The sequence below is a fragment of the Oncorhynchus mykiss genome, chromosome 13 (assembly GCF_057628025.1).
Source record: "Oncorhynchus mykiss isolate SJ-2025 chromosome 13, ASM5762802v1, whole genome shotgun sequence".
Taxonomy (NCBI): Eukaryota; Metazoa; Chordata; class Actinopteri; order Salmoniformes; family Salmonidae; genus Oncorhynchus; species Oncorhynchus mykiss.
Window position 1 is genome coordinate 14,170,001 of NC_143034.1, and position 12,500 is coordinate 14,182,500.

General features: G+C 47.1%; 1 protein-coding gene across 5 annotated transcripts in view; it reads right to left on the reverse strand.

Moving 5' to 3' along the window:
• Positions 1-12,500, reverse strand: part of pkd1a (polycystic kidney disease 1a) — a 144,825-nt gene that overhangs the window by 79,549 nt on the left and 52,776 nt on the right. For 4 of the 5 annotated variants that reach the window (XM_090195271.1, XM_090195272.1, XM_090195270.1 and 1 more), the window contains exons 11-17: positions 12,262-12,383; positions 11,617-11,770; positions 6,783-7,054; positions 6,003-6,472; positions 3,843-4,103; positions 3,135-3,243; positions 2,626-2,757 (exon numbers count right to left, since the gene is read on the reverse strand). In XM_090195271.1, coding sequence (XP_090051397.1) covers positions 2,626-2,757; positions 3,135-3,243; positions 3,843-4,103; positions 6,003-6,472; positions 6,783-7,054; positions 11,617-11,770; positions 12,262-12,383 — 1,520 coding nt within the window. Of the gene's footprint in view, positions 1-2,625; positions 2,758-3,134; positions 3,244-3,842; positions 4,104-6,002; positions 6,473-6,782; positions 7,055-11,602; positions 11,771-12,261; positions 12,384-12,500 lie in introns of those variants that run through there. The other variant, XM_090195273.1, reaches the window with a different exon arrangement.

Here is a 12,500-nt window from a genome sequence, read left to right on the forward strand (position 1 = left end):
AGTCTTCATCTACTGTCCCTATACAGAGTTCTAACCAGTCTTCATCTACTGTCCCTATACAGAGTTCTAACCAGTCTTCATCTACTGTCCCTATACAGAGTTCTAACCAGTCTTCATCTACTGTCCCAGTCCCTATACAGAGTTCTAACCAGTCTTCATCTACTGTCCCTATACAGAGTTCTAACCAGTCTTCATCTACTGTCCCTATACAGAGTTCTAACCAGTCTTCCTCTACTGTCCCAGTCCCTATACAGAGTTCTAACCAGTCTTCATCTACTGTCCCAGTCCCTATACAGAGTTCTAACCAGTCTTCATCTACTGTCCCAGTCCCTATACAGAGTTCTAACCAGTCTTCATCTACTGTCCCTATACAGAGTTCTAACCAGTCTTCATCTACAGTCCCAGTCCCTATACAGAGTTCTAACCAGTCTTCATCTACTGTCCCAGTCCCTATACAGAGTTCTAACCAGTCTTCATCTACTGTCCCTATACAGAGTTCTAACCAGTCTTCATCTACAGTCCCTATACAGAGTTCTAACCAGTCTTAATCTACTGTCCCAGTCCCTATACAGAGTTCTAACCAGTCTTCATCTACTGTCCCTATACAGAGTTCTAACCAGTCTTCATCTACTGTCCCAGTCCCCATACTGAGATCCAACCAGTCTTCCTCTAATTCAAACCACACGTGACCGCCCTCCTTGACAACGTACCAACCAATTGAGCTCTACAAAAAGGTACCAATTGGATAGTTCCATGGGTGACATTTCAAGCTTACGGCACATTCTTCATCACTCTTGTTATGACTCTGTTATGACTCTGTTGTGACTCTGTTGACTCTGTGGTGACTCTGTGGTGACTCTGTTGTGACTCTGTGGTGACTCTGTTATGACTCTGTTATGACATTGTTGTGACTCTGTGGTGACTCTGTGGTGACTCTGTGGTGACTCTGTTGTGACTCTGTTGTGACTCTGTTGTGACTCTGTTATGACTCTGTTATGACTCTGTTATGACTCTGTTGTGACTCTGTTGTGACTCTGTTGTGACTCTGTTGACTCTGTTATGACTCTGTTATGACTCTGTTGACACTGTTGTGACTCTGTTATGACTCTGTTATGACTCTGTTATGACTCTGTTGACTCTGTTATGACTCTGTTGACTCTGTTATGGCTCTGTTATGACACTGTTATGACTCGGTTGACACTGTTATGACTCTGTTGACTCTGTTATGACTCTGTTGACACTGTTGTGACTGTTGACTCTGTTGACACTGTTATGACACTGTTGACACTGTTATGACTCTGTTGACTCTGTTATGACTCTGTTATGACTCTGTTGTGACTCTGTTGTGACTCTGTTGACTCTGTTATGACTCTGTTATGACTCTGTTGACTCTGTTATGACTCTGTTATGACTCTATTATGACTCTGTTGACTCCGTTATGACTCTGTTATGACTCTGTTATAACTCTGTTATGACTCTGTTATGAATCTGTTGACTCTGTTATGACTCTGTTATGACTCTTATGACTCTGTTATGACTCTGTTGTGACTCTGTTGACTCTGTTGTGACTCTGTTGTGACTGTTGACTCTGTTATGACTCTGCTATGACTGTTATGACTCTGTTGTGACTCTGTTATGACTCTGTTGTGACTCTGTTGTGACTCTGTTGACTCTGTTATGACTCTGTTATGACTCTGTTATGACTCTGTTGACACTGTTATGACTCTGTTATGACACTGTTATGACTCTGTTGACACTGTTATGACTCTTGACTCTGTTATGACTCTGTTGACACGGTTGTGACTCTGTTGACTCTGTTATGACTCTGTTATGACTCTGTTGTGACTCTGTTGTGACTCTGTTGTGACTCTGTTATGACTCTGTTATGACCCTGTTGTGACTCTGTTGTGACTCTGTTATGACTCTGTTATGACTCTGTTATGACTCTGTTATGACTCTGTTATGACTCTGTTGACTCTGTTATGACTCTGTTATAACTCTGTTATGAAGGCCAGATTTCCCATCACATGTCTGAGGTAGAGATGTCCCATAACTACAGATGTAGGATTTGAACTCTTTGTATTTGTATGCTGGTGTTGCACAGAAGTGGTGGATGAGTTGGTGGGGAGTGTCCTCCAAAAGCAACAGTACATGGATATCAAAGATCAAAGTAGCTGGACACTAGCATAGCTTTACCACCTAGCTTAGCTTTACCACCTAGCTTAGCTTAGCTTTACCACCTAGCTTAGCTTAGCTTTACCACCTAGCTTAGCTTTACCACCTAGCTTAGCTTTACCACCTAGCTTAGCTTTACCACCTAGCTTAGCTTTACCACCTAGCTTAGCTTTACTACCTAGCTTAGCTTTACCACCTAGCTTAGCTTTACCACCTAGCTTAGCTTTACCACCTAGCTTAGCTTTACCACCTAGCTTAGCTTTACCACCTAGCTTAGCTTTACCACCTAGCTTTGCTTTACCACCTAGCTTTAACCAACACCAAACCAGCATCAACCAAGGCAGGGGCCCATATCAGTGTCATCTATGTTTTATTGTGTGTATGTGTGTGTATGAGTGTGTGTGTGTGTGTGTGTATATGAGTGTGTGTGTGTGTGTGTGTGTGTCTCACCGATAGTTTGTAGACAGCTGGGTTCTGGTATATGATGTTCAGCACGGTGTTGTAGTAGGTGAAGTAGGGCTTATCATCCACTGTCCATTTAAAGGTTGGGCTGGAACCTCCCTCTACAGCAGCAGTATAGCTCTGGAACACACAGAGAGGAGATAACACACACACAGAGGAGATAACACACACACACAGAGGAGATAACACACACACACAGAGGAGATAACACACACACAGAGAGGAGATAACACACACACAGAGGAGATAACACACACACAGAGGAGATAACACACACACAGAGAGGAGATAACACACAGATAGGAGATCACACACACACAGAGAGGAGATCACACACACACACACAGAGGAGATCACACACACACACAGAGGAGATAAAACACACACAGAGAGGAGATAACACACACACAGAGAGGAGATAACACACACACCACAACACACACACTCCCCTAACACAAACACACCCAACACACCCCCAACACACACATTGAACTCACCACGACTGATTCCATGAGGACTCTGTGTCTGGGATGAGGCTGGACCACCAGACCTCTCAGAGGTTCCTCCACCCCGACCAACAGGCTGAGTCTGGCCTCCGTCACCTCGCTGTGGACAAACACACACACACACACACACACACACACACACACACACACACACACACACACACACGATGAGCAACATTGAGACTTGAAGATGTATGTATGTTGATATACTGTGTGTAGATATACTGTGTGTAGATATACTGTATGTAGATATACTGTATGTGATATACTGTATGTGATATAATGTATGTAGATATACTGTATGGGATATACTGTATATAGATATACTGTATGTATATATACTGTATGTGATATAATGTATGTTGATATACTGTGTGTAGATACACTGTGTGTAGATATACTGTATGTAGATATACTGTATGTAGATATACTGTATGTAGATATACTGTATGTAGATACACTCTTGGAGAAAAGGGTTCCAGAAGGGTTCGATGCTGTCCCCATAGCAGAACCCTTTTTTGGTTCCAGGTAGAACCCTTTTTGTTTCCAGGGTAGAACCATTTTGGGTTCCATGTAGAACCCTTTGTGGAACATGGAACCAAAGGGTTCTCCTATTGGGACAGCCGAAGATCCCTTTCATGTTCTAGAACGCACCCTTTTGTCAGTGTAGGGACGAATAGAACCATAGAGATATCTGACCTGTGTGCTGACAGGTTCACCACCACCGGCCCCCTCTCCTCCCCGAGCCCCAGATCTATCACCGCAAACAGACTGTGGCTCTGGTTGCCCCCGCCTCTCCCTGGTTCTCCTGCCCTGCCTGCCCCTCTACACTCCCCCACAGTGGGCAGGAAGTCAGGGGGGCAGTGGTCCTGGAAGAGGACACTCTGGTTGCTTCCCTGCCAGTGGACTTTGGCTCCGTACTGGGAGTGGACCCGGAGCAGAACCACCGTCTGGTTGGGCCTGGATCACAATCACAATCATTTGTATTTGCCAAGTACATTATTTCACATGTACCAGGAACCAGGTGAAAGGGTACTGATAATATCTCACAATAAACAGAATATCCAACACAACGCAACACAACGCAACACAACGCAACGCAACACAACACAACGCAACACAACGCAACGCAACGCAACACAACGCAACGCAACGCAACACAACACAACACAACACAACGCAACACAACACAACGCAACGCAACACAACACAACGCAACGCAACGCAACACAATACAACGCAACACAATACAACGCAACACAACACAACGCAACACAATACAACGCAACACAATACAACGCAACACAACACAACACAACACAACGCAACGCAACACAACACAACGCAACACAATACAACGCAACACAATACAACGCAACACAATACAACGCAACACAATACAACGCAACACAACACAACGCAACACAATACAACGCAACACAACACAATGCAACAAAACACAATGCAACACAACACAACACAACACAATACAACGCAACACAATACAACGCAACACAACACAACACAACACAATGCAACAAAACACAATGCAACGCAACGCAACACAATACAACGCAACACAACACAACGCAACAAAACGCAATACAACACAACGCAACACAACACAACGCAACACAACGCAACACAATACAACGCAACACAATACAACGCAACACAACGCAACACAATACAACGCAACACAATACAACGCAACACAACGCAACAAAACACAATGCAACACAACACAACGCAACACAATACAACGCAACACAATACAACGCACCACAATACAACGCAACACAATACAACGCAACACAACGCAACAAAACACAATGCAACACAACACAACACAACGCAACACAATACAACGCAACACAATACAACGCAACACAACGCAACAAAACGCAACGCAACGCAACACAACACAACGCAACAAAACGCAACGCAACGCAACACAACGCAACAAAACACAATGCAACACAATACAACGCAACACAATACAACGCAACACAATACAACGCAACACAACACAATACAACGCAACACAACGCAACACAACACAACACAACGCAACAAAACGCAACACAACACAACAACACAATACAACGCAACACAACACAACACAACACAACACAACGCAACACAACACAATACAACACAACACAACGCAACACAACACAACACAACGCAACACAACACAATACAACACAACACAACACAACACAACGCAACACAACACAATACAACACAACACAACACAACGCAACACAACACAACGCAACACAACACAACACAACACAACGCAACACAATACAACGCAACACAACACAACGCAACACAACACAACACAACGCAACAAAACGCAACACAATGCAACACAACACAACACAACACAACGCAACACAACACAACGCAACAAAACGCAACACAATGCAACACAACACAACACAACACAACGCAACACAACACAACACAACGCAACAAAACGCAACGCAACAAAACGCAACACAACACAACACAACGCAACACAACGCAACGCAACACAACACAACACAACACAACGCAACACAACACAACGCAACGCAACAAAACGCAACAAAACGCAACACAACACAATGCAACACAACACAACACAACGCAACACAACGCAACACAACGCAACGCAACGCAACACAACACAACGCAACACAACACAACGCAACGCAACAAAACGCAACAAAACGCAACACAACACAACGCAACACAACACAACACAATGCAACACAACACAACAAAACGCAACACAACACAATGCAACACAACACAACACAATGCAACACAACACAACACAACGCAACGCAACGCAACACAACACATTACCTGAAGTAGTAGGTTCCGTTCTGAGAGGGGGGGTGGAGGACGGTGAGGCCCAGGGGAGGGACCACGCGGATGGGACATGACGCCATGACGGGGAAGGCAGGGTCGTCGGAGGTCACCTCCAGGCTATAGAGCCCCGGCTGGGGGAGGCCGGAGGAGAGCTGGGACCCCTGTAGCTGGGTCTCACTATGCCCAACGTAGAGCACCCTGATCGGGCAGACCACGTCCGCAGCCCAGACTCCTCCTCGAACATCCTCCAGGGTTATTTCAACGCTCTGGTCCAGGTCCACGGAACCTTCTGATTGGTTGGAGTTGGCCCACCGCCAGTCAGATTGGTTGAGGGCCAGGATTGGCTGTCGCCACGGCGACTGGGGTGAAGGGTCGCAGTGGAGCAGGGAGGCGGGGCCGGCGTTGTGCTGCAGGCCGATGATGTCGCCGGGGGAGACCAGCAGGTCCTCGACACGCTTCCTCACCTGAGGGGGAAGGAGAGGAGGAGAATTTGTTTTAAAAGTACTAGTTGTCTTTGTTGTGTGTAGTTGTGTGTATCACTGTAGGTGTTTTGTTCTTTCATCATTGTGTGTGTGTGTGTGTGTGTGTGTGTGTGTGTGTGTGTGTGTGTGTGTGTGTGTGTGTGTGTGTGTGTGTGTGTGTGTGTGTGTGTGTGTGTGTGTGTGTGTGCGTGCGTGCGTGTGTGTGTGTGTGTGTGCGTGCGTGTGTGTGTGTGTGACGGTGTGTGTGTGTGTGTGTGTGTGTGTGTGTGTGTGTGTCTGTCCATCCACTCACCAGTATGTGTGTAACAGGTCCAGCAGGCAGTGTAACCACCACCTCATCCACCAGGCTGTAGCTGGGACGCAGCGTCCCGGGTGGCAGAGCGTCTGCCTGGGTACAGTTGGCACAGGATCCAGGGTGGCAGGGGCTGGCTAGGGGCAGGCAGCGGCCCAGGAAGGGGCACCACTGCTGGGAAGGAGGGCAGGACGTGGATGGTAAAGGGGTGGAGGTGCTGGGCTCCATGGAGACACACAGAGCCACAGGATGACATAGGAGACCACCGCATCCTGGAGGGAGGAGAGTCGGGGTCGTCATGACAGAAACATCATCATGACAGAAACATCATGACAGAAACATCATCATGACAGAAACATCATCATGACAGAAACATCATCATGACAAGAAACATCATGACAGAAACATCATCATGACAGAAACATCATCATGAGAGAAACATCATCATGACAAGAAACATCATCATGACAGAAACATTATCATGACAGAAACATCATCATGACAGAAACATAATCATGACAGAAACATTATCATGACAGAAACATCATCATGACAGAAACATAATCATGACAGAAACATTATCATGACAGAAACATCATCATGACAGAAACATAATCATGACAGAAACATTATCATGACAGAAACATCATCATGACAGAAACATAATCATGACAGAAACATTATCATGACAGAAACATCATCATGACAGAAACATCCAGTGCTTAATTTGATCCAGAACAGGATCCGGCACCTCTACGTTTTGGACTGTTTTGATCCAGAACCTATCTGGCTGGATCATGAACCTCTCGTGGCATGAAAAATAATTTTCACATTTTGCAAAGTAAAAATGACTAAAAAAGCGTTCCAAGTTAATCTGAATTAAATATCCTGTTAAAAAGTTAATCTGAATTGCCTCTTCGTTAAATATCCTGTTAAAAAATTAATCTGAATTGCCTCTTCGTTAATTATCTGTTAAAAAGTTAATCTGAATTGCATCTTCGTTAATTATCCGGCCCTGCAACATCGCACCCTGTTTGAGACCAACACGTGGCCATGGCTGTGTGAGTAGCAAGCCTGTATCTCTCACAGAACTACAATGAGATTGACTTTCTGTGTTTTCTCTCCCTCTCTCTGTTCTGATAGACATGAACCTGCAACTCCCGTCTGTCCAGCGTTGCATTTCATCATTTATTTAGTTACAGAATCAAGGCTGTCTGTTCAGAAAGAAATGAAATGATCCAGTTTGTCCTACTACACCAAGGTCTATCATTTAGCCACAGAGGATCAATAGTTTTGAAAAACTGCCTGGCTGTGGATTGTGTGTAGCCCAATAACAAGGCCTACAGTCAGGGATGTGCTGTACGTCTGTCAGTGAACGACAGCATGCAGACAAAACAGGCCTTTCACAATATTTCTAAAACAAATCGCAGGGAAACACAGGTTGGAAAGCAAATGTCTCCTGCAGAAAACAGAAGAATCTGTCTGCTGCAGGCTGGAAAAATACTTGATCTACTTCTAAATATTGTTTTACATAGTAAAGAGAGAGAGAGGCTTTTGGCACAAACACATCGGACGTCACTGGTGAGTGATCTGAGCATCATTAGGGGAGTGATCTGAGCATCATTAGGTGAGTGATCTGAGCATCATTAGGTGAGTGATCTGAGCATTATTAGGTGAGTGATCTGAGCATCATTAGATGAGTGATCTGAGCATCATTAGGTGAGTGATCTGAGCATCATTAGGTGAGTGATCTGAGCATCACTGGTGAGTGATCTGAGCATCATTAGGGGAGTGATCTGAGCATCATTAGATGAGTGATCTGAGCATCATTAGGGGAGTGATCTGAGCATCATTAGGTGAGTGATCTGAGCATCATTAGATGAGTGATCTGAGCATCATTAGATGAGTGATCTGAGCATCATTAGGTGAGTGATCTGAGCATCACTGGTGAGTGATCTGAGCATCATTAGGGGAGTGATCTGAGCATCATTAGGTGAGTGATCTGAGCATCATTAGATGAGTGATCTGAGCATCATTAGGTGAGTGATCTGAGCATCATTAGGTGAGTGATCTGAGCATCACTGGTGAGTGATCTGAGCATCATTAGGGGAGTGATCTGAGCATCATTAGGTGAGTGATCTGAGCATCATTAGGTGAGTGATCTGAGCATCATTAGGTGAGTGATCTGAGCATCATTAGGTGAGTGATCTGAGCATCATTAGGTGAGTGATCTGAGCATCATTAGGGGAGTGATCTGAGCATCATTAGGTGAGTGATCTGAGCATCGTTAGGTGAGTGATCTGATCATCATTAGGTGAGTGATCTGAGCATCATTAGGGGAGTGATCTGAGCATCATTAGGTGAGTGATCTGAGCATCATTAGGTGAGTGATCTGAGCATCATTAGGGGAGTGATCTGAGCATCATTAGGTGAGTGATCTGAGCATCATTAGGTGAGTGATCTGAGCATCATTAGGTGAGTGATCTGAGCATCATTAGGTGAGTGATCTGAGCATCATTAGGTGAGTGATCTGAGCATCATTAGGGGAGTGATCTGAGCATCATTAGGTGAGTGATCTGAACATCATTAGGTGAGTGATCTGAGCATCATTAGGTGAGTGATCTGAGCATCATTAGGTGAGTGATCTGAGCATCATTAGGTGAGTGATCTGAGCATCATTAGGTGAGTGATCTGAGCATCATTAGGTGAGTGATCTGAGCATCATTAGGTGAGTGATCTGAGCATCATTAGGTGAGTGATCTGAACATAATTAGGTGAGTGATCTGATCATCATTAGGTGAGTGATCTGAGCATCATTAGGTGAGTGATCTGAGCATCATTAGGTGAGTCAGTGAAACTGGAAAGCATTTTTAGGACTATATTTTCCTCCTCACATCAAGACCTGGACTATTGATGGGTTCAAGACAAGGTCGGTTTTTATTGATCTCAGATTCTCAGTTTCAAAGTAGCCTGTCATTTCAATTATTTGTGAGTTATTGAAAAAAGATTCTGCCAGTCTCCAGTCATCTACAGATTCTGCCAGTCTCCAGTCATCTACAGATTCTGGAGGGAAGGAGAGAGGATGGGAGAGAAAGAGAGAGCTGGCAGAGAGAAAGAAAGAGAGAGCTGGCAGGAAGCCAAAAGGCAGAGGAAGAGATGGAGGGAAGGAGAGAGGATGGGAGAGAAAGAGAGAGCTGGCAGAGAGGGAGAAAGAGAGCTGGCAGAGGGAGAGAAAGAGAGAGCTGGCAGAGGAAGAGATGGAGGGAAGGAGAGAGGATGGGAGAGAAAGAGAGCTGGCAGAGGGAGAGAAAGAGAGCTGGCAAAGGGAGAGAAAGAGAGAGCTGGCAGAGGGAGAGAAAGAGAGCTGGCAGAGAGGGAGAGAAAGAAGAAAGAGAGAGCCTGGCAGAGAGGGAGAGAAAGAGAGAGCTGGTAGAGGGAAAGAAAGATAGAACTGGCAGAGGGAGAGAAAGAGAGAGCTGGCAGAGGGAGAGAAAGAGAGCTGGCAGAGGGAGAGAAAGAGGGAGAGAAAGAGAGAGCTGGCAGAGGGAGAGAAAGAAAGAGAGAGCTGGCAGAGGGAGAGAAAGAAAGAGAGAGCTGGCAGAGGGAGAGAAAGAGAGAGCTGGCAGAGGGAGAGAAAGAGAGAGCTGGCAGAGAGAGATAAAGAGGGATAGAAAGAGAGAGCTGCCAGAGAGAGATAAAGAGGGATAGAAAGAGAGAGCTGGCAGAGAGAGAGAGAAAGAGAGAGCTGGCAGAGAGAGATAAAGAGGGATAGAAAGAGAGAGCTGGCAGAGAGGGAGAGAAAGAGAGAGCTGGCAGAGAGGGAGAGAAAGAGAGAGCTGGCAGAGAGGGAGAGAAAGAGAGAGCTGGCAGAGAGAGATAAAGAGGGATAGAAAGAGAGAGCTGGCAGAGAGGGAGAGAAAGAGAGAGCTGGCAGAGAGAGATAAAGAGGGATAGAAAGAGAGAGCTGGCAGAGAGGGAGAGAAAGAGAGAGCTGGCAGAGAGGGAGAGAAAGAGAGAGCTGGCAGAGGGAGAGAAAGAGAGAGATGGCAGAGGGAGAGAAAGAGAAAGCTGTCATCTCCCTCCCTCCCTCCCTCGCCATCTCTCTCCCTCACTCCCTCTGCCATCTCTCTCCTTCCCTCCCTCTGTCATCTCCCTCCCTCCCTCCGCCATCTCCCTCACTCCCTCCGCCATCTCCCTCCCTCCCTCCGCCATCTCTCTCCCTCCCTCCGCCATCTCCCTCCCTCCCTCCGCCATCTCCCTCCCTCCGCCATCTCCCTCCCTCCGCCATCTCCCTCCCACTGTCATCTCCCTCCCTCCCACTGTCATCTCCCTCCCTCCCTCTGCCATCTCCCTCCCTCCCTCTGTCATCTCCCTCCCTCTGCCATCTCCCTCCCTCCCTCTGTCATCTCCCTCCCTCTGTCATCTCCCTCCCTCCCTCTGCCATCTCCCTCCCTCCCACTGTCATCTCCCTCCCTCCCTCTGTCATCTCCCTCCCTCTGTCATCTCCCTCCCTCCCTCTGCCATCTCCCTCCCTCCCTCTGTCATCTCCCTCCCTCTGTCATCTCCCTCCCTCTGTCATCTCCCTCCCTCCCTCTGCCATCTCCCTCCCTCTGTCATCTCCCTCCGCCATCTCCCTCCCTCCCACTGTCATCTCCCTCCCTCCCTCTGCCATCTCCCTCCCTCCCTCCGCCATCTCCCTCCCTCCCTCTGTCATCTCCCTCCCTTTGTCATCTCCCTCCCTCCCTCTGCCATCTCCGGTGTGTGTGTGTGTGTGTGTGTGTGTGTGTGGGTGTGTGTGCCCGTGTTATTGGTCTGTCTACCTATGTGTCCTCACCAGGCAGCAGCAGGGTTAGTCCAGGGTGCTGGCCACAGTGAGGTCTGTAGATCTGTAGGACAAGCTGAGTGTGTGAGGACAGCTCCTGACAGATGAACTCTACAGATGACACACGACCTGCCTGAACAAACCCCAACGCTGGGAACAACAGGAGCTGATGAGGAGAGACAGAGAGAGAGAGGGGAGGAGAGAGGAAGAGAGAGAGAGAAGGGGAGGAGAGAGAGAGAAAGGGAGAGACATAGAGAGAGAGAGAGAGAGAGAGAGAGAGAGAGAGAGAGAGACAGAGAGAGAGAGAGAGAGAGAGACAGAGAGAGAGAGAGAGAGAGAGAGAGGGAGAGAGAGAGAGGGAGACAGAGAGAGAGGGAGAGAGAGAGAGACAGAGAGAGAGGGAGAGAGAGAGAGAGACGGAGAGAGAGCGAGGGAGACAGAGAGAGAGAGAGGGAGAGAGAGAGAGAGAGAGAGAGAGAGAGAGAGAGAGGGAGACAGAGAGAGAGAGAGAGAGAGAGAGAGAGAGAGGGAGGAAGGAAGGAAGGAAAGAAAGAGGGGAGGGTGGAGGAGGAGAGAAACATATTTTAGAGTGACTGTATGAGTGTGTAGACAGAGTGTGAAAGTACGTGTGTAGTGACATTGTGTGTCTCTCCTCACCTCTACGCTCCTGGCTGGTGGTTCAGGGGAGGAGAGCGGTGTGGGGGCGGGGCTACAGAGAGGTCTGTGGGTGGGGAAAACAGCCAAGCCCACCAGGTACACCCCCGCATCAGGAACACGCACTGGAGAGAGAGAGAGAGAGAGGAGAGAGTGAGACAAGGAGAAAAAGGGAGAGAGGAAAGAGAGAAGGAGAGAGAGAGAGGAGAGTGAGACAAGGAGAAAAAGGGAGAGAGGAAAGA